This window comes from Ochotona princeps, chromosome 24 (genome assembly GCF_030435755.1).
Source record: "Ochotona princeps isolate mOchPri1 chromosome 24, mOchPri1.hap1, whole genome shotgun sequence".
Classification (NCBI taxonomy): domain Eukaryota; kingdom Metazoa; phylum Chordata; class Mammalia; order Lagomorpha; family Ochotonidae; genus Ochotona; species Ochotona princeps.
Genome location: NC_080855.1, coordinates 21,514,421 through 21,537,650, shown reverse-complemented (window position 1 = coordinate 21,537,650; position 23,230 = coordinate 21,514,421). Strand labels below are relative to the sequence as shown.

Genomic DNA, 23,230 nt, shown 5'->3' with positions numbered 1-23,230 from the left:
GCATTCACACTCACTCTTCCTGCTGCCTGAATCGCTTTGACCCCAAATAGCCACAAGCCTCGCTTGGGTCTCAGCTCAAATGTCACCCTTCCCAAGGAAAGCCCGCCTTGGCAATCTCATCAGAAATAGCACCACTCTGCCTCAATGCAACACTTCACTTCCATTCGGGACCTGTGGCTGTTATAGCTTATTATCAGCCTCCTGCTTTACAGGGCCAACTCCACAGGGAACCAGGAATTCATGTCTTTTTGTTCACAGGTGCCACACCCTGTGGCCTGCTGAGATGACTTCAACGATCACTCCACCAGCCTTGGTAAAAGTGGCCTTCATAAGTTCATAAAAAAATGCACATCAAGGGCAGACTCTGCAGATTTCCCAGATAAACTTCTCTCTGAATTCCACTTTCCCCACAAGCTTTCTGAAGGGCCTTTGTACCCTCTATTCATGGGCTGTACTGCTGTGACTCTCGGGGTCACAGCCTGCTGCCTCTGGGACACTCTAGGGGTCAGGGACATGAGTCAGATGGCCACCTCCAAGGGCCTTCTCCATAAAGGAGTGTTACCCTCCTGTCCACCTTAACCGCAAAAACAATGGCTTGTCTCAAATGCAGACAGTAGCTTCCCAAACTTAATCACCCCTCTGAACAGACTCTTACCATACTCATGTAGGGTAAGTGGAATGAGTCTCCCATTGGAGAAAAAATACCCAGATAAGAGCCTTTAGGAAACCAACGATCTAACTGGAGCCACCTCATCTCTCTGGGGGACAGTTCTCTTCAGGTACACACGTGAACAGCAACCATCATGGAGAGAGTTCTGGTGAGGATTTGATGCAAGGAACTTCAGCAAGAAGCAAGAATGTGAAGTGAAGGCGCGCAGAAAGAAGAGTAAATGTGCCCCAGGTTTGTGGTTCTTTCTGGAGTCTTACAGAACAAATGTCATCCCTACCACGTGTTAGCTAATTTCTCTGAGAGTCAGCACTCTAACTTGAAGTTAGCAACAGGGCACAGTCAAATCCCAGAGCATAAAGGAGATGAGAGAGCTGGCGTGCTTACTCCAGCGTCTAACCCACAGCGAAGGGCTCCCCGTTGTTAGCTGTTGTTTTCGCCCCGGCTTGTATAGCTTTCATAGCCAAGGTCATCTTGGTGGTGATTCGATTTGATGAGCTAACAAAAGCTTGGGCTCTGGGTTCAATCTGCTGGTGACCCGATGCTGTATCTAGGGGTGACACACATCCTTGATCCTTAATCCTCCCTAATCCTCTCACCTGCCAAGTAGGATGACAGCTAATCCCCTCTACCATAAACCTGATGTGGGGGCTGGAATGCAATGGTGTTTTTTGAAGATCCATTCCTGGCAGATGCTAGTTCCACCCTGGAGATGGGGGCACGGAGTGGTGGCTTTACTGAGCAGGTGTGAAAAGAGCAAGGTCAGGTTGAGGGGGAGTCTGATCCCAGGACGTTGTCAGGAGACCCACACTCAAGGTCGAATAGTTAATCGCAGATCCCTTGGAGCCAGACTGCCTGGGTCAGAATCCTGAAATGTCTGAGACATGTGGCTTCAGTTCTCTCAGCTAGAATGAGATCATACTAGGACACACCACAGAGCTGTCCTGAGGCTTAAAACTGTTAGCCCTGCAACCTCACACATAGCAGGCCATATGACAAATCTTTGGAAATAAATGTGAGCTCACGATTCCAACAGCCGGAAGGCCTAAAGAGCATGGTGCTGCACAAGCATCACAGTGTCACTGAGAAGCGGAAGGGAACGGGCCACACGCAGAAGGACACACCTGGGGCAGTGCTACTTGGTAAAACTCCTGGTCCTGAGAACTCACTCCCTCCTGTGATACAGCATGAATCCGTTCTCAAGGATAGAACCCCCATGACTTAGTTATCTTCCACTTCTTAGAGCTTCCCTAATGTCCACACTGGGCACAGCCGAACTTCCAGCACTTCCAGGAACTTTGAGAACAAACTACGTCCAAACCATAGCTCAATATGAACTGTACCACCAGGGGACGAAGCAAGAGATGATGAAAAGCTCCTCCTTATAAAAGCATTCCAATTGGTAATTGAAAAATAAATAACAGAATTAGGGTAGCTGCCAATGAATGGATGAATTCAGGCAAGGAGTGCCTGTTGCTGCCAACATCAGCAACAGAGACAATTAGACATGCTGGGCCTCCATGTGAAAGAACACACCACCATCTATATGCTTGCCTTGGGGGTTGAAGCTGGGCCTCTCCAAGCCTTTGAATCCAGCTGTCCTTTTGTAGCGGGCCCAGAGATCAAATCCCCAAGACTGTACAGGCAGCAAAACCCAGAATGTGAAGACACTACAGGTCAAACAGGCTGGCATCTTGAGCAGATAAAAGAATGGAATGGATTGAGAGATAATCGTGTTCTAAACACTCCTAAGACACAACAAATGAGACGTAAAACAGGAGGGTGCTTCAAAATATTCATAGCAAATGGAAATGAAAATTCATTCTAGGGCAAACAATTCTGAAATTCACCTCTTAAAAAAATTTTTTTTTGTCCACGATTTTTTAAAGAGGTCACATATAGGGTCTGATGTGGTGACTTAACAGGTAAATCCTCCACCTGCAAGCACAAACTGGATGCCAGCTCCTGTCTCGGCTCCTCCACTTCCAATTCTGCTCCCTGCTTAAGGCCTAGGAATGCCATGGAGGATGGTCCAAACCTTGACACCCTGCACTCACATAGCAGACCCGGAAGAGACTCCAGGCTTTAGATTGGCTCCAGTTGGTTCAGTCGTTTAAGGAACAAACCAGTGGATAGAAGAGCTTTCTGTCTCTTTTTCTCTGTGTAAATCTGCTCTTCCAATTAAAAAAAAAAAGAATCTTTCAAAAAAAATTTATTTTGAAACGTTTTGTGATAAAATAGGTCTTTTAACTCCCGTCCGTGGACTTTCTGAAGTACCCCCATCCAGTTACTTCCCATCTCGCCTAAGGCTGGGCTCTGAAATCAACATGTAGATTCAGAACTAGAGAGAGTTTAACTTAATCTTGAAAAATCCCTGTAGGGCATTTTGAAGTCCCTAGATTTTGATTCTTAGAAGCCCTAAAGAGGAGGAGTAACTTGGTATCCCTGTGCCCTGGGGCTCCGGCCTCTTCTCGGCAGAGAGGTCAAGGTTTAATGTGAAGAAGGAGAAAGTTAAGCAATGCCTGCAGGGGTTTCCAGCCCCCCCAGAATGGAAAGCACAGCTAACTACAGCTAGTACAAGCACGGCCCCTTGTCTCCCTGACAGCCGCAGCTCTTCTGACAGGGAGCTCACCTGTCCCTGTCTAGCACACGGTGTCCCCTCCCTGCCTGTCCTCTGAGTGCTGGGTTGTCAAGTGAACCAGGCCCCTCATCAAGGACGCTCATGCAAGGGCCTCAGGCGACCCGCAGAGATGTGCTCGAGTGTGCACGTATCCAAAGGATCTGAAGGGTTGATTGGCACCGTGCAGAGAGAGGCACGATGTGGGAGCCCCTGTCCCCAAGTCACCCCTAGCTGTCAGAGACAGACTCGGCTCCATGGGTTACACCAGCAACTGCTGGAGCTGCTTTATCCCAGTGGAGCCAGCACCTGCCTGGGGGGAAGCCCACCCCAGTGGCCACTTTAGCAATCTTCACTGACTTCCCTGGGCCTGGCATCTCTTCTGTTTCTAGAATGGGAAGGTCCAGGTGTCTCTTGAGGTGCTGTTGCTGAGACTGATCGAAGCTGTGCAAGCCTGGAGGTGTTGCCGCCGTCCTCCCCCACCTTCACCCCCAAAGTTACCATGGTCTGGAAGCAGGAGTGCAGCTGGGTCAGGAACGGTGGCTTGCCGGGCAGGGCCAGCACCCGCTTCTCCACCATGGTGCACTCCACATCGTCATCTTGGATAACCACATCCTTCTTGAGGATCTTCACTGCATAGAGCTCATCTGTGCCCTTCCGCTCTGACAGCATCACCTGGGGGAGATGGAGAGAGAGTGTGGAAGGGACTTAGGACAGTTAGAAATGCTTGGGTGTTATGTGGGGGTGGGGGGAGGAAGACACAGGCACCTGGTGTTCATCCATACCCAAGGCCAACTCTATCCAGGTGCCTTCTGCAGGCTCTTAATCAACAGATGATACTCAGTGGTAGAATACAATCAACAGAGGGCGGTGTTCCAGGACAGACCATCAAGTATGGATCCCTTTGGGATCTGTACTGAGCCATGCTCAGCCATAGAACATACGCCCCATGAGGACAAGGGTCGCTGCTCGCTTTGCTCACTGGCACAACCCTAGAGCCTGCAATAGTGCGTGCCACACAGCAGATGCTCACGAAGTATTTGTTAAATGAAGCAATGAGCCAATGCCTGATGAAACAGCTTGGAGGACGCTTGCTCCTCTAATGATTTAATGTTCATGGAGAGCCTACTAAACTCTGGGGAAACAGCAAAACGGAAAAAATAAAAAAAAGACTTAGCAGGCAGGTACCTTCTCTGACCCTGAACTCTAGAGAGGAAGACAGATTCAGACAATTAATTACAAGGATGATTCATGCAATATTGTAATAGCCTTTCTGCTTCCCTTGGGGCCTCCTTCCCCGAACAGTGGTCACAATCAGAGCCAGTTAACTGAAGTGACTCATGGAGACATCATTATTTTCATCCGTGGTGACTGCCCGAGCAAACGATGACCACAGGCACTATCGCCAGAAACCAAATCAAGGCGAGACCTAAGCTGGGACGGGGGCTTCAGGAAGAGCTTCCTGGAGAAGAAAACCTTCTGACTGAAGTGTTTATACTGCATGCACAGTGTCACTTTGCAGACAATAATATTAATCACCGCTATGCACTGGAGTACTTAGCGATGTACCAACCAGTGATGGATTTTTGCTTGTTTTTTCCCCATTTCCTCTGTTTACGACCCTATGAAGGAGGTTCCGCTATGAATCTAAAACATACCATTATGAATCTATTGTGCAGGAAGCTGATATTCAAGAGGCCAAATCATCGGCCGTGCCGCAGGTTCGGTTTGAGACACAACTAGGATGCGAACTCAGGTCTGTGTGAGTGGTCCCTGCTTCTGGGGGCGTGGAGGGTGTTTGATTCAGGCGTAAGGATGCTGCTTGGGGCTCCCACATTACCACAGTAGAGTGCATGGGTTTGAATCCGGGTTCTGCTACCCACTCTGGCTTCCTGTTAACACACGTTATGGGAGGCAGCAGCTAATGGCTCATGTGGTTGGCTTCCAGCCACCCACATGGGAGACCCACAGTGAGTTCCTGGCTTTGGCTAGGCCATGTCCTGGTTCTCTCTCTCTCTCTCTCTCTCATTCTGTCTTTCTCCTTATCTCTGTTTCACCACCAAATAACATCCCTGCTCCTACACTCTCCCCTTGGGCTCTTGAAGAAACCTAGTAAGACCCTCTCACCTGACACAGCAGCAAAAGCTGAGAGGCAGGGGGCAGCTCCCATCCAGAAGCTTCTGAGCTGAACACAGAAGCCCCACCCTATACTCACCAGCTCACATACAGCCCCCAGTTCTTGCTCCTAACTGCTTCTTCCTGACGAAAAAGCCAGCCATGGCTATGGACCAGCAGATCCGGGAATTCAAGGCACTTTAGGAAGAAGGCATTTGACATACAAACAGCCCTACAGCAGCAGAATCCTTCTCAACCTCTTGGCTCCCCCAGCCGCAGACTGAAAATGCGAGAGCCGCCCAGGCAGAGCAGGCCTTTGCCACGTCCTCAGAACAGACCCCCAGCTTAGGGGCACCGTGGGGCTCCGAGTGGGATAGCCTGTGCCTTTGGCTCCCTTCCTCCTCCCTCTGGTCTCTCCCCTGCTGTGCCCTGCTGCTTTTAACCTTCTCCAGCTCTTGCCAAAGGCAGAAGCAAGCCACTGTCCTAAAACAGAAACAGCCAAAAGATTTCTTGCCAACCCCCTCCCCCGCTCCAGAGAAGACTGGGATGGGACCAGTGTGCATGGGGAGAGGCAGCGCAAGCAGAGGTGCAGAACTCTTCCATCGCCAGAAGTGCAGCCCGAGGCTGAGCTGTGGATACCCTCCCTGGCCCATCCCCAGAGACAGGGCATCACACAGCCATCCTGACTCCTCGTAGCCCCAGTTCCCTGGACCAAAATGGAGGGTCTAGACACTCTGAGTGTGAATGTAGTCATGACAGGTCACAGTAGCTTTTCGCATGGAAGAGAAACATGACAGATGGCAGAAAATTCCCCCCTGCACCAGCCATAAGGGTGAACAATCTATAACATCTCAATTATACCCACTTCACAGGTAAACAAACTGAGGCCCACAGAGGTTAATTTGTTTGAGCTAAGCCTGTGATCTGAATGCCCATCTATAGCTCCCAGAAGCCCAATAATTCCATGACCAAATCCTTCTCTTTCTTTCCCTTTGAACATTCTATGTTCACAGCCTGAGACATCCTTCCACACTCTTCAATTGCCTAAGCCAATAATCTGCTTAGACCGATCAGCCACTAACTCCTCTAGGAACCAGGTCTGCCTTGGGCAGGTGTCAATTACATTGGCGTAGGTTTTCCAAAACTTCAGTCATTCCTGTTCCCAGTTTATAATTTTTCTCTCACCACATAAACTGTTATTTGCTGAGTATTTTAAAGATCTAGTCACATTTCCACTTAATTTATTTGAAGAGAAAATTTTACACCATCACTAAGCATGGCTTGTTATTCACGGTGTGATAGCCACAGAAACATGGAAAAGCAGAGTGGAGCTAGGAAATTCTAGCTCGGGACTGCTGCTTGCCTCAGGGGCTGAACCAGGCCCTGGGCTTTCTCCTTCCTTAAGGAAAAACTGACATTAGCAAATGTTACCATAGTGTCATGCCCTGAGAGTTCTCTTCTTCAAGTCATTGGAAAAGAATAAACAAAATCCAGAGGGGCTGGCACTGTGGCATAGTGAAACAGGATGTTGACTTTGAGTCCAGCCTCCTACATGGGTGCCAGTGTGAGTCCCACTTGTGCGACTTCCAAGCCAGCTCCCTACTAATCCTTAGCCTGGGAGAGCACAAGTGCTTAGGTCCCTGCCCCCATGTGGCAGACTTGGAAGAAGCACCTGGCTTCTGGCTTCAGCCTGCCCCAGCCCTGATCTCTGTGGCCATATGGGGTGTGAGCCAGCAGATGGGAGATCTCTCTGTCTCTTCCCCTCCCCCCGCCCATAACTCTTTTAAATAAATAACCCCCTCCCCGAGTGGAAAGACAATACAATGGAAGAATGATCTTATGATGTGGTTTAGCTTTTTTTTTTTTTTATGTCAGTCTAAATGTCACCCCTAAACAGTCTCTGGTACCAGCTGAAATAATTCCTAACTGTATTTCCTATACGGTTACATCTGTACAGTTTTCTGAAATGAATGAACAGAGATATGTGACCGTTCCAGGGTGAGACTCTGTCCGAAGCAGACGCCAGTAGCGCCAGAGAGCACCTGGAACATCGTGGGAGCAGAGGGCAAACGGCCATCGTTTGGGACACCGTCCTCTAGATAGAAGAAAACAAGACTGACACAGGAAACACCAGCAATATCTTGGAAAGAAAATAGAACTGAATTCTGGCACAGGATTTTGTGCAAAGAGTCAAACAGTCAATCCTGAAAGCTTGGTGGCACTGCACTGGTATCAGCCACGGGGTAAGAACCCTTAGCTGAGTCTCATGCTGGCGCTCAAACAAATTCAGAGTTCGGCACATTTCTGATTAGAGGCATTCAAATCAGTACTAAACTCTGCTAGTGTATTGAGAAAACAGCCAAACACAGTACAAAAACATGAATGAGGGCAGTTATGATCTAATAAAACAGTACTGACAAAAATTAGCAGGGGCCAAATTTCTGTAGTTTGCTAACCCCAGAGGAAAAAAAGGAGTAATTCCACAATTAGAAAGTGGTTTCAGTTTAATGTGGAAATGTACTATTGCATGCCTTTCACTTACACCTACTCTGTTATTAGAAGAATCTTCTAATCAGGCAGTGGGCACCCTTGGCCACAGTTGATTGGATCACAGGTAGATACTCAACCCAAACTAAGCCAATCAGATTCTCTCTTTTTAAGAATTTAGAATTAGGGTACCATGATGGCTCAAATATTAATCCTCTCCCCCTGCAAGCACCAGTATCCCATATCGGTATCAGTTCAAGTCCTGACGGCTCCACTTCCCAACCAGCTCCCTGTTTATGGCCATGAAAAACAGTAGAGAATGGTCCAAAGCCTTGGGACCCTGCACCCACGTGGGAGACCTGAAAGAAGCTCCTGGCTTCAGATAGGTGTGGCCATTTGGGCAGTGAACCAACAGACGGAGGATATTTCTGTTTCTCCTTCTCTCCTAAATCTGTCTTTCTAATAAAAATAATCAAATCTTTAAGGAAAAAAAGAATTAGGAATTTGGGTTTTTAAGTGTTAGCTCTGGGTCCATGAACAACACAGAGAGATGTGCCTGGCATGGTCCTTGCCTATCACATGCAGACAAAGAAGAATGAAGCAGATGTGTGTGTGTGTGTGTGTGTGTGTGTATACATGTGGATGTGCGAAGATCAGCACATACACCGAGGCCTCGCTTCCCAGTTCTCACATTCAATCTCTCTTGAGTCTTGGCCATTTCCTGTAAGAAAACTTAATGCTTCTTTAATAGAGTTACTCAGTTTGAGTAAATTTAAGATGAGGAGAGTAGCATCCAGGGAAGCTTGCCCAAATTCACTCCACTAGATCACCAGGTGCCCACATCTGTGCCCTCCTGCCACACCCAGCTCCACACCTGTCCTTGAGTAGTGAAGGGGTATTGCAGGAGTCCTTCTTTATGCTCAGTGAAATAAGCCAATCCCCAAAGGACAAACACCATGTTCTCTCTGATATAAGGCGACCTTCATGCAAAATACAACATCAATAGCTATACAGGTAGACATGCATGTACATATAGTCACCTGGAGGAACTCGTAACAGACTATCATATCTAAGAGTGAAGACACATTGTAGCATGCACCTCTCCTCCTGAATAAAAGACGGAATCCCAATGAAATTCTTGAATATATCTTGACAATAGAATGATGGACGTTTTGCCATTGTCTATACCTACAATGTCAGGATATACTTAAATGGTTGGACTTATGACTGTCCTTAAAGGACTACACTATTGCAATCACACAAGGGAAATCAGTGCAGGGAGGGGAATTGGAGAGGAGAGATGAGAATCCCTGAGCCTATGGAACTATATCATAAAAGAAATACATTTTTAAAAAATCTACTCCCGATCCAAGTCTGGGTCCTCCTTTGCCTACTGAGGCTTGGGATCCTAGGGGCTCACTCACAACTACAGACAAAAGTTGCTTCCTTCTCCTGCTTCTCGGACAACCCGCAACAAACTGCTCATTTTTCAGGTGGGATGAGCTTAGTCTGAGCGAGTGTTGCAACCACAGTTCTAGGCATCATGCCTTCTCTGCCTGTCAAGAAGCAATGGAGAGCCAAACAACAGAACAATAATCATAGCACTGGTACCAGCAACAGTCATGTTTGAAGAGCAGAAATGATCTTTCATTAATTGTCCCAAGCAGTTTCTGGAACTTAATACCAACTTGGAGGACGTGGGCTGTTTGTTCAGCTGTCCCTCCAGCTCCAGGGGGAGGCTTCCAAACAGAGCGAAGGAATGTGTACAAGCCAGATTCTTATCTAGTTCCATGCACATCTGTTACCCTAAGAATCTTCTGGCCGTGCTATGTGATAAACAGAACTCCAGCGATGGCTATGAAAGACAGGAAAGCCCCTCAAAACCAAGCAAACTTGGTTCTGACAAACTTTCCTGGCAAACCCCTAGGATTGAGTGTGTCCGCAATGACAGCCCCCCCAGTGTATCTTGGTCAGGGCAGAGGCTTTCAGAATCACAAGTCCTGGGACGTGTCCAAGTTCTAGCACCTACAAGTTACGCAAGTGTGAGAAATCCACATGATTTTTCTAAGCCTCAGTTTTCCCCATCTGTTGAGTTGCTCACAATTCCTAACTCTGGGTGGTGCTGAGGGAAACTTACGGGGGTCAGTGTGTCAAGAACGCATATCCTCACCCTGTCCTCTTGCTTGGCAAGTGATGAGTGATTCTGTGAGAAAGAGTTGAAAGCCAGGCAGCTCCAGTCAACAGCAATGTCCTGCCGTACAGTCCCGGAGGCCGGAAGTTTGGAGTCACGGTTAGCTCCTTCTGCTGGCCCTGTCCTGTGTGCTGTTTCCCTCTAGCTCCAGCTGCCTGCCAGGAAGCCCTGGCATCCCTGCACTACAGACATCATTCCCATCTCTGCCTTCGTTTTCATTCTTCCCTGTATGTTCCATGTCTGTGCAAAATGTCCCCTTTCTCATAATGATACCAGCTGCAGACTGGTCAGGCACCATCTTTACTTGCCCACCTCTGCAGATAGGGTATGTCTAAATAAGGTCACACTCACAGGCATGACCATTAGGACTTGTCTGCCGGACTCACAAAGCTGCCTGTTGTGGTGGTTACTAGCAGCATCACCTGCCCAGACAGCCATGGGGCCTGAGGATGACCCACATACAAAGCACCCCTGCCCAGTTTCCATAGGGCTATCATCCTAGGGTCTCTGCTCATCCAACTGCTCACTCATGGGAAACGAAAGAAGCAGCTAGGGCACAAAGACCCTGCCCATCGCATTCAACATCTAGCTGTTAAAAGCCCAGTTTGAGTCATCCTCACTGCAACTTTCACTGAATGCATCGACATGTCTTGCCAGCAGGATGCTTAGGACACACTCAATCCAAGTCCCTTGACAACGGGCACCGCTGTGAGACTCGGCTTGCTTCCCTCCAGTTGCCTTCTAACCAGGTCACTGCTTCCAACCTCCACGCATCTCAATACAGCTGTTCAAAAAACTCAATTTGGTTCACATCACGTAACCTTCCTAAGACCCCCGTCTGCCTCCCTACTGCACTCGAAATGAAACCCCACCTCTGGAGGGCTCTGCTTTCTGCTTCTCCCAGACACACGGGGTCATCTGTTCCTCACCTTGTTCAGGTCTGTGGTCCAACACCACCTTACCTGAAGCCTGCCATAATGATCTCTAAACTTACTGCCTCTATTGTCACTCTCCATTTTTCTCCTCTCATTTGCTTTTCTACATAGCACTTACCATACCGGGTACTCTATTGAGTTCTGACTATTTCTTTCCCCTACAAGAAGGTAAATGCCATGAGGGCGGATCTATAGACTGATGTGCCCACTGGCGCTTCCCTAGTATCAAACATATTGTAGACACTGAATATTTTAGAATAGAGGGCTGGAAACAGCTGAGTCACGGAAGTAGCATTGTGGCATGGTGGCTTACACTGCTGCTTGAGATGCCAGTCTCCTCCTATTGGGATACCAGTATGAGTCCTGGTTGCTCCTTTTCAGATCCAGCCTCTTGTTAACATAGGGAAAGGTGGCCCAAGTACTTGGACCCCCTGCCACTAACAGAAGAACAGTGGTTCAACAGCTAATCTTCCACCTGCAAGCAACGGCATGCCATATGGGTGCCATTTGTGTCCCAGCTGCTCCACTTCCAATCCAGCTCGCTGCTTGTGGCCTGGGAAAACAGAGGAGGAATGGCCCAAGTCCTTGGGACCCTGTAATTGTGACAGACCTGGAAGATCTTAGCTCCTGGATCCTGGATTCTGATCAGCTCAGTTCCAGCCGTTGTGGCCATTTGGAGATTGAAGCAGCAGATGGGACAGCTTTCTATCTCTTTCAGTAAATCTGTCTTGTCAATAAAAATGAAGAAATCTTTTTTAAAAAAAAAATCTTAATACTGAAGACTGGTGCTGTGGCATAGCAAGTAAAGCTGCTATCTGCAATGCCAGCATCCCATATGGGTTCCAGATCATCTCCTGGCTGTTCTACTTCTGATCCAGCTCCCTATTAATGATCAGAGAGAACAGCAGAAAATAGACCAAGTGCTTGGACCCCACCACCTACAGGGGAGACCTGGATGAAGCTCCTGGTTCCTGGCTTCAGCCTAGCTCAGCCTGGGCCATTGAAATCATCTAGGGAGTGAACCAGCAGATGGAAGATCTCTCTCTCTCCCTGTGACTGTTTCAAATAAACAAATCTTTTAAAGCAACTTTGGCCTTGTATATGGTAATCCTCAATCCACAGTACACAAAGAATTTGGGGTCATATTCAAGATTAAATGGATTGCAAATTATACCTCAACACAAGAGACAGAAATAACCATGTACTATATTATATATTTGTGAGTATAATATACATAGGCATTTTGTATACATACATATTTTTCTCCCACTCTTGCTCTCAATCCCAGTTCGATTCTGGGAGGTGAAGACAACCAGGGACATATGAAATAAAACAGGGCTCATTGTTGCCCAAGGAAGGTAAAGAAAATTGTTGCCCAAGGAAGGTCTTGGAGATCCAAAAGAAATATGCCTGGCAAAAACCTCTGCACAGGTAGTGGGCAGGTCAGAGGAGAAGGCGGAGAAAGGGAGGCGAGACTGAGACACCGTCCGCCTGCATGCTTGAAGAGCAGTGTTGGAAAAAGACTTGCGCTCAGTGTGTTGAGATGGGCTAGCCAATACAGAGAAGGGAAGATGTGGGGTTCCTGGATCCCCACATACTATCTGGAAGGAAGGTTTCAGCAAGGTATAGGGGGCAGAGGTCAGCGCAGGAGAGGGACAGGCAAGCAGAAGTCTCTGTGTGGATAATGAAAGCCCCCCAAGAGGACAAAGGGCCCCTCTCTGCCTCTGCTCCTGAGCCCAGCATGCTAGACTACAGGCGTGTGGACAGCCTGGGTGTGGGACTCAGAAAAAAGCCTGCACCAAGGACAGATTCCTCCCTCTCTCTTGGGTCCCCACGTCTCGGAGGGTCACCTCGCTTTCTGATCTGCCAAGGTGACTTTAGGTCAGCACCACTCTCAGCTTCAGGGAGCATCCAGGGTCACCCCATCTCCCCTCTGTAATGCAAGATTGCCTTGCCTGCTTGTACTGAGCTGTGGTTTCTCTGCACTACACGCTTCAGTGTTCCGCAGAGCTTTTAGAAGCTGATGCTTGGGCCCTGCTCCAGACCAATGAAGTCAAAGTCTTCTAAAGATTTGCATCCTTCCTAAGCTAGGCCTGTCCCACATGGGAGAGAGGTGAGTTGGCCAGGGACTGTCAGGTTGGAGTTGTCATCAGGAGCTGGAGGCTCCTCCCACGGTGCTCACCCACTCAGGAGCAGGACAATTTTGAGAGGAACTTGGCTGTAGTTAGATGACAACCTGAAGGTTAGTTTTCAACAGGATAGGCCTCCTGACCATCTGTGTGCCGTAAGAATGAGGTCAGGACAGCACTGCAGACGGAGAGCTTAGCTCAGGCTGTGGAAACATGAGTTGAAATCTAGGCTCCATCATGTGCTTGGCTGTGCACTGTTGGGCAGATGACTCAATCTCTCTGAGTCTTGGTCCCCTTGCTGGCAGACTGAGCTTTGAATCACAGGCAAAGCTCTTGTGCTGGAGGCGCATGGCATAAGCTGTCATCATTAAGGGGAAAGTGGAACAGGTGCTTGGTGCAGTGGTTAGAACATCTCTTTGGCGGGGAGGAGGCCGGGTTGTGATGTGGCACAGTGAGTTGAGCCATTTCCTGAAATGTCCACAATTGCACACACTGAGTCCTGGTTTAGACCTGACTGCTCCACTTCCGGTTCAATTCCCTGCTCATAATGTACCTGGGAAGGCAGCAGAAGATGTGCAAGTGCAACCTGTGAGTTTCTGTCAACTTCTGAGATTCAGAGAGGGAAAAGGAATTGTACACTTTGCTTTCCAGGACCTCAGCAGGCAGACAGAACCAGGGCTCCCTCCTTTGGTAACTGGAGACCCGGAATGAGGGGAGCGGGGTTGGGAGGGCCGCTCCAACAGAAGCTCTTATAGCGGGAGGAGTATGGGGTCAAACCTGAACAAGAACCGGTGAGTTCCTAGGACCGTGATGCTGATTCAGCAACCGATGTCACTCTGAGCATTTTAAAGCCTAAGAGCTCAACACCAGCTGTTCACTATGACCACTGGCAAGCACGTTCCTGCTGAGGTTCCAATCAGACATGAAGACATCCTGACATACTCTCAGCTATCTTGCAGACCCTCCTTCTGGTATTCCTAAGCGTAATTCCTACAGCTCAGACTCGGTAATTGATTTTCTAAGCTGGCCTGGACATTTGGCATAGCAGTTAGGATGCTGGTTAGGTTGCCTGGATCCACCATGGCAGTGCTCATGGTCACGTCCTGGCTGCAGCTCCTGACTCCTGCTTCCTGCCAGTGTGCTCCCTGAGGGGCAGGGGAAGGGTAGGCAGCACTGGTAGTTCAAGCAGTTAAGTACCAGCCGTCCCTGTGGGAGACCCGGATTGAGTTCCTGGCTCCAAAGCATTTGAGCAAGTCCACCAGAAAACAGGAGCTTTCTCTGTCTCTGTGCATCTCAAATAACTGGAGGAATGAGTAACATTTCTAAACATACAGGCTCACAATATATGTTTACATTGCATGCTTGACAATGGCCACATCAGTGGTTTGCAGGAATCCGATGCATTCGTCTCTCGCAAGCCAAAAGGAAATGATTTCAAGCTCTTCCTTCTTGTCTTGGAGCCATTAACTGAGTGAATGCCGCTAATTGAAGACACACTTAGGAAGGAAACACTGAGGAATGGTATGATGGAGGAAAAGACGATCACTGGGAATCCGTAGTGTGGATTGGACAGGATGAATTGCTCAGGGGATAAAATCTTCCAGTCTGCGAGACTAAAAGAGCAGTGGGATACAGAACATGCAGATGAACCGGATGGTACCACTTGGTTATTTCATGAGTTGTTATGTAAGGTTTTCTGTACTTAAAAAGTCTCTTTATAGATGATGAAAGCATGGCTCTGCGTAAGAGGTAAGCTGACTTTTCATTTCAGAAGTCAGGGTGGCAGGCTGCTTGACAATTGAAACCTTTGAAGAGCAGGCAACGCTGCCTCAGACCTTAGATTTCGCCCAGTTGAGTTTCTGCCCACTAGCAGAGGAAGCCACAGAAGTGTGAAGCGAAGGGGGCTCCCCTGGAACTTGCTATTGTTAAGCAAATGTCACTACCCCCATGGGAAGGATGATGAACCGCTTTTGCCGGAAGGGAAAGGAGAGGGGAGAAGCCAAGGGGAACAGGGGATCCTGCACGGCCCCCCCCCCCCCGGAGCCTGTGCTCCAAATGAGGCTGTGCAACTGAGTCCCCTAAGACATGTTTAATTGGGTTGTAGTAAGAAATGCAAAAGAACACTCAGCTGTTATCAATGCAGTTGCTGATACCAACAGAACTGCTATGTATCAGCTCTAGCTTAGGGATGGGCATCCTGTGAACTACAACAAATGTTAAACTTGGCGGACCTTACACACTGTGAAAGGCAGATGCTGTACAATATTATTTCTATGAGACATCTAAAACATCCGAACTTAGAGAAACGGTGTAGGGGGATGGTTGCCAAAGACTAGGCAGTTGGGTGAGGGGTAAGAGCGGAAGGTGCTGGCCCAAGGCTGTGAATGCTCAGTTACGAGAGAAGCCAAGCACTAGAGGGTTAAGGTACAGTATGCTAAGGAGACTTACTAATGCCAGATTGCACACTTGAAATTTGCTAAGAGAGATTAAATGTTCTCAATGCATACTCAAACACACACACACACACACAGCAGAAATGCCTAAAAATAAATAAATAAACTTCGGTGACATGCACGGCTTAGTCAAATCTCTTTGAGTCATCTGTTATATTTGACAAAGCAAGCTGGTTAAAATTGAAGCAGATTTAATATGACTTTTTTTTTTTTTTTAAAAATGGTTCTTGGGGAAAATAAACCTCTAATTGATGCTTTTTAGTCAAAGACAACACAATGAAACCCTTAAGGGTCTGTCATCCATTTCAACAATGAAGTTGCACAAAGCCGGCCTGTTTCCCTGGGGTCTGACAGACTGGGGCTGCACAGGCCTGGCTGCCGGGCGATCGCAGACAACAAACCAGGCTCCAGGCAGCGCAAGCCGTGTGGCTCCTCCAGGCTTTGATCCATCCCCGCGGCTGGGTGTCGGTAAGTGTCTAGCCTCTCCAAGAGCCGCTGTTTTCTCACAAGACCGCTGTGCAAATTAAATGAGCAAAGCTGGCAGGCCAGCTCCCCCAGCTCAGCCTCCATCTGTGATCAAGCAGTGGCTTGCTAACAGGACCCTGGGGACATGGGGTATGGGCGGGGATTTGAAACAAACTCTGGTCTGTAGAATTCTATGGAGCTCACGCGTGCGCACATGCACACACATGAAATTAGAAATGGCAAAGGTATGCGATTATGTCTGTTAAGGAGAAGGACATGTGTTGGGCTGCTTGGAAGCAGGGTTCATTGGAACAGTACCTCGAGTTTCTGTGCTAGCTTGTGGCTGAGATGCATATGAAGAGGACAGCAGAAAGTGTGGTACCCAAAGAACCTAACTGGCTTTCTTTCGTCTCTCCGTAAGATGACATGAAAGAATCCAGCAATAAAAGAAAGGAAGGAAGGAAGGAAGGAAGGAAGGAAGGAAGGAAGGAAGGAAGGAAGGAAGGAAGGAAGGAAGGAAGAAAGAAAGAAAGAAAGAAAGAATGTGGCGGCTTCAAGGGAACATCTCATCTGCTTTGGCCTGTGTTTCAGACAGACGAGTGGTTTCCTTGTCAGCTACCACAAGCCCTTCCCTGTCATGCTGGCTGACGATGGCTGGAAAGTAGGCCTTGCCTCTGGGCTGCAGCTAATTGGATTATATGGATCGCAGCTTCTCCTTCCTGGGATTTTTAGATTTCTAGAACATTCTAGATTTAGGAATTAAAGACAGAGACTTGAGAAGTGGCATTCAAGCAGGTGTATGACCACAGAGATGTGCTGGTGAGAAGCAAGGAGGATAGGTCAGGGGCCCCAGAGGGAGACATGGCTACTGATGGAGACATGGCTGTTGGGCTCTGGGATGCACTCTCCTTCTGGCTGCACTTCCTGTCTTTGACCTTGTGAGACTCACAAGAACATCTGGCCTGACAGTCTACTCAAACAGAGGGCTAGAGAATTGGAATCCCTGGTGTTCCATCTGCTTTCATATAAGTTACATGGAACCAGTCGGTCTTATTCTATAATTTACTATCTTTTCAGGTGTGAAGCAGTGACTGTAGGAAAAAACACCTGACGAAAGTTTGTAAAAGGGGCGTGCCCTCATGAAGCTCCATAAAGATGAGTTGGCAAAAACACCTGCCCATTGAAATGGCAGGGGAAAGAGTGGGAGCTGGGTGGGCGGAGCCCTCATTCATACAGAACCATAGAGAAAGCAGGGCTCCAAAATGAGACAGCCAATGTCCAAAGGTTCACTGGAAGGAGATGAAGGGAACAGGTAGCAAAGACTCAGAGCTGTCTGTAAGCCCTGTGATAAAACAGCTCACCATATGGAACAGGAAGATAGCAACACTGGCCGAGGCAGGCTTATGTAACTGCGCGTGCACGTGTGAACACATCCCACTAATGAGATTAAAACGAGGACAGACTCCCACCACAGGGGCTCCCTCCGTGCCTTCAGAGGAGGTCTTTGTGACAGGCAGCCTTTTCATCTTCCCGTGGAGATGCAGGGCTGCAACGGACAGAAGAAGACACTACTGCAGCCTGGCCTGCTCCCTGGCGCCCACACAGCATGCTTATGAAGCACCCCACTGCCGTCACAGCAGTGAATGTGGAGGTGCCAACCCCAGGCTGGCTTCTCCCTCTAGCACTCTCTGGCCTCATCGGGACTCCAAAGAGCATTTTCATTTCTTTTGAAACTGCAAGGGGAAAAAAATGGGATTTCAAAGTTGATGGAAACATTCTACTACATAATACCAGCAAATTGGTTCTACCAATGCAGTTGTGAGAGCTAACTTTTTTTTTTTTTTTTGCATGGAGGAAGTAGGAATCTAAAGTAAGGATGGAAGAAAGGGAGTACTAGTATTCTGGGGAGACGTAGGACCTCAAAATGGAAAGCAATGCTGTTAAGGATGGACAAAGGCAAGTAGACACAAAACCAGGTCTCACGCCTTGGTCCTGCTTCTCCCCTGCTGTGGTTGTGTGACCCTGGAGATGTCACTTAACCTCTCTGACCTGCAGTCCACACAGGTGCTGATATGGCTGTTTTTCAAAAGATTTATTTATTTATTTGAAAGGCAGAAAGAGAGAGAGAGAGAGAGGAGAGAGAGATTATACATCCATGGTTCATGGTGCAACAACCAGGTCTGAGCTGAGCCAGGTCCAAGTCAAGAGCAAGGAATTCCAGCCCAGTTTCCCACACAGGTAGCAGGGACTCAAACACTGGGGCCATTTCCCCATTATCTTCCTAGGCGCCTCTGCATGCACCTGGATCACAAGCAGAGCAACCATGACCTGAACCAGTTCTCAAATACAGAATGCTGGCATCATAAGGGGTGGGTTAACTTGCTGTGCCACAATGTCACCTCCTCCACAGGGAATCACCAGCAACAGCTTTACGGGGTTGACAGTGAGAATTAGTATGATGCGATGCATGTACATCGTAGCATGTTCCTTGGGAATCAGTATGTCAGAGTGAGTGGGGAGGGGTGTCAGAGTTGATGCAAGAAAAAATGGAGGATGGGGGTCAGAAAGGAACTGACACATGCTAGGGTTTCCTCCAAGACTTGGGAGGATCCTGTAAATTGGAAGCTGGTGCAAGAGGAGGGAAAGTCACGTTCATGGCACTCTGGGGAATGCCTGCTGATGACTCATATTCAATGAGCAATTACACATGCGCAAGTGACCAGCAGGTGCAGGACGAGGGAGAATAGAAGCCCTCCACTCCATGGGCACACAGTGTACGTGAGCGCAGCAACTCATGACAGAAAGTACGCGAACTCTGCTTAACACTTAGGGGGAAAACTCAGAGGGGAGCATTATGAACCTTCTGGAATAGATCTGTGACATACTGTGTGACCACTGCACTCTCAGAAGGCAAGTGTTTAGTATCCAGCAAGAGACAGCCCCGCTGCACACCTACAAATCAAACCCGATCTGTGAAATATCATTTACTAGCTGGTGACTTTAGCAAGTCATTTCCACTTCCTGTGCCTCATTCTCCTCATCTGTAAAATGGGCAGAATGGAGGTCACATTTAGATAGGGAGCGTAAGCTACTTCGTTCAACATACCTCCAACCCGGTAAGGACTCCAACAGTGTCAGGTAATATCAGTCATCATTGTCACCATTGCCACCATCACAAGCATATAGACGCTGTGAGAGAAGATACTGTAATCTGTTTTTCTCACAGCCACTTCCTCTGTACCTAGAGGAGTGTCTGGCACATTGTAGAAGCTCAGTAAACACTTCCTTAATGAAGAAATCCTATATTATGCCTGCCAGAGGATGATGAATTCTTCCCAATTGACAGTTCAGATTCCAATCTTAAAACCAATCCCTTCCCTCATGCCCACCCTCTGTCCTTGCAAACAAACCCCCTCCAGCTTTAGGCTGGAGAGTGAGGAGTTAAGAGATCACAGAACACCCACAACACCGGCATTTTCAGAAAGCAGCTGAACAGGGGAGTTATCATGGAAAAGGGTGAGGAACAAATGGAGGGAAAAGAGGTTGAAACAGCACATCTCAGAAGATCAGCTTATGTCTCTGGATACACTGAATACTCCAGGTACAGAGCAGAGGAGGGAGGTCACGGGAAAGATTTTGAGGCACATGGGATACATGGAGTATGCTTCTCATCTATGGGAAATGGATGAAAGATCTTAGACTTTATGTATCATCCAAGTAGGCACAGAAATGATAGCAAACAACTCAGTATGCTCAGAAATACAATAGTCATTGAGGTGCCAGATCATTATGAGAACAGAAGATTGTAAAAATAGTTTTTCACCAAATGTGATACTGTACACCCATGGTGATATAAGGACAAAATTATTTTCCTTTTTATAAGTTATCCTGAAATACATTACAATAAATACATATTTGGTATCCTATGATTTCACAACTATTATTGCTTAGGGCAATGCTAGGAAGAAGAAAAGAAAATCAACTTAAAGTCAATTTAAAGAAAAATATTTATGATAGCAAAGGAAGTACATCTGTGACAGAGAGTTAACAGGTGCATGCATGATTCCTCCTGCCGGGGGAAGCTGACCAAGGCTGTAATCAACACTTTAGCACAGAGCTGGAAAAGCTGACATTAGCACCTCGGAGAGCAGCAACTGAATACTAAGTCTCTAGGGTCTCCCAAAGGAAGGGTCCTATGTCAAAACCTCCACAGTCTCCTTGGGGACATTCAGGCTTTCAACATCATCAACCTGTTGGGTGTTACTCTGAGCAAGTCACTCAGTAGGAGGGGAAGCTGAATGGTTTTGTCTTGACTTCAGACCATCTTGCACGCCCGTAGAGCCAGGCATGGGATGGGAATTTTTCAGAAGTTTCAGAGGACTTCCTCCTTCATCCTTTTAATTTCATGAGCTACTGACTTTCTACTTGATTTATTCCCGGCTTATGCAATGCTCCAGGAAAGGCAGTCCCAACACCTGGCAGGCTCCACGATTTGAACAGAAATGTCAGAGAAGAGGTATGGCAAGGATTTTTGTTGGTTGGGTGGGATAAATTGGGAGCTGGCAAGGAAAAGGTCAGAGAGAGGATCTTTGTGGCACAATGGAAAAGTCCAACCAGAGCTGAAGCCAGGAGGAAGGCCCAGCAGCTCTATACCGAGGGTAACAGAGCTCTCCTATGCTGAGTAGCAGATAGAGTAGGTTCTCAGATAGAGCAGGTAGGAAGGGAGCCACTTCTAAACACAGACTTCTGAGAGGCAGCCTGTACTCTTCGCTTGCACCTTCTGAATGCAGAGAAGATCAAGGCCGTAGGGATTAATGTAGCCCCAGAAGACAAGGGAGGCTTTGTCCCTTAGTCACCATATGAAGAGACGGGCTGAGGCCAGTATGAAAAACACACTTCCATCTTCTCTGAGCCAGTATGCTTTTAGGGATCGTCTCCCTCATAAAGAATCTCAGGTGTCCCAACTGCCCTACAGCTTAACTGCTTCCACCCTGGGAGTACGGGCAAGGAACATGATCGCAGGCTGAGAGCCACACACCCCGATTTGCACAAATGCACATACAGGGGTCGTTTTCTCACTCCAGAAAGCTTGACTGGCTTCCCTACAGAGCAGGCCTCACTCCTGTTGGCTCCCAGAATTTCACCTCCAGAACATCACAGCTGCGCTGTCATCTGTTCATGTGATTTTCGGATTCCCGTTCACACGCTCACTGCATTTTCAAGCCCGCATTCCTTTGAAATGCCTCAAAGGACACACTCAAGATGCGTGTGCATTTCATTGCTTGTGAATTTCCCCCTGAAACATCATCATAAAAAGTCTCACATTCTGGGTAAAGGATGTATATGCAGCAGAGTTTCTGGGTGTAAAGACAAGGAGATGTGTAACTTGCTCTGAAAGGCATTTAAAAAGTGGAGGGACCCGCACGGCTCCAAGCACAGGAATGCAAACAGTCAAACATTCATTGTAGAATCTCAGTGGAGGGTTTTATGCAAATCTTCCAGCTTTTGTGTATTTTTAAATATTTTCACAGGACAATGTTGTGGACTCTGCTCCTGAACCCAGACATCACGCTCTTGGATTTGCTTTCATTTTTTACTTGATATTAGGATAGAAAATCTTTTCAAGATCATAGAAAAATGGGTGTGGGGGAACATCATTCTTCTGACTGTATTATGAATATATCCTTCAGCTTCAACCATCATATCCCCAATGGACTTCTGGGCTACTGTCATCTTCGTTGTTGTTGCTGTTCCCAATTGTGTTCTAGTAAATACCATTTCACACAGACCTCTGTACTGCTCAGTCTGAGCTTCTTCATATTTTGCAGATTAATATTCACCCCAGAACAAGAACCTCCCCTAACCCTGTCCCACCCCTAATCCATACCCTTGAGCATGGCAAGAGTAGGATCAGAAAAACAACCAGAAAACCTTCATTTAAACTTTTCAACACCCTTAAAAAAAATACTTAGATCATTCAAACCATTGCCCATGAAGCGCAGAGTTTGGCAACACTGAAGTTAAACATTGAAGGTATCTTAAAAATACAGGGTTAAGAGTAAAGTTCTGAGAAGTAACGCTGAGTCATAGTGAGTCACACATTCAAAGGGTCTGGGATAGAAGTTCTAGAAAGTTCTACCTCCAAGACCAAGCCCCCACCTCTGTTGAGTTTTCTGCCAGGTAAACAATGTTTCACCTGTGTAGTGGGAAAGTCAACTCTCCAAATTGCTCTTCTTTCTGGGCTGACTGGTTTGGAACTTCAGAGTCTTCACACTTGTTTTCTGCCCTGTTCCAGGTTCACAGGGGTAATGCCTGTGTCATTCTCTAGTCACTCCACAGAGGATCACAGAGCTTCGTGGCATGTTTTACTGGGACAGACCTGCTGCTACCATGGGGGTCTGGGGAAATGAAAGCCCTCAAGGCTGATCTGTTTCATCTTTGCAGCCTCACACTCCTCTGTCCCTCTGAAGGGGATTGACTTCTGTATCCATCCAAAATGCAAAATGCCGCACGCATGAATCCAAGCATAACACCAAGGTGGGCATAACTTGACTTGCAAATGATTGTCATATATCTTAAAAAGGATCACAGGGTGTTTGTTATTCCATTCTGCTTCCATGACATACCATTGTTTTCATCTTTGATTTATTTGATGCTCCATCCCCCGTCTGGAACAGAACTCTCAATTATTGTAACAGTTTCCATGGAAACATATGATCTATTCGCTCTCATCTCCTCACTGTTCCCTGATGATCCATTCTCCCACTACCCCTCGCCCATCCCCAGCTCCAATCCTTGCCATAAGGCCCTCTGGAACTTTCATTGCTTCATCAGAAATTCTCCATCCTATATTAGTAAGTGATCAAACACATGTGCACAGTACGCTGACTTTTGAGTTAACAAGGATGTGCATAAAAGTGTTAAATCAGCATAGAGAGGTCGTCAATATGAAAACTTAAATGAACCAGTGCTCACCTATGGAGGCCAGTGGCAAGCAGAGTCAGAGAAAGAAAGTTATCACCTAGTGATAACGTGAGAAGAGTAAATGGAGTGACGAAGGAGTTGAGTGGCCACCTGCAGTGGTGGTTAGGGAAGACCTCAGAGAACGGACAACACCTAAGTGGAGAAGTGAGCGACACAGAGCCACACAGCATCATAGAAGCATGAAGGA

At 47.5% G+C, this 23,230-nt stretch overlaps 1 protein-coding gene across 2 annotated transcripts in view; it reads right to left on the bottom strand.

The window, feature by feature from the left end:
• PRKCB (protein kinase C beta) overlaps nucleotides 1-23,230 on the bottom strand; it is a 292,330-nt gene that overhangs the window by 49,544 nt on the left and 219,556 nt on the right. For both annotated transcript variants that reach the window (XM_004586824.4, XM_004586823.4), the window contains exon 10: nucleotides 3,786-3,959. In XM_004586824.4, coding sequence (XP_004586881.2) covers nucleotides 3,786-3,959 — 174 coding nt within the window. The remainder of the gene's footprint in view (nucleotides 1-3,785; nucleotides 3,960-23,230) is intronic.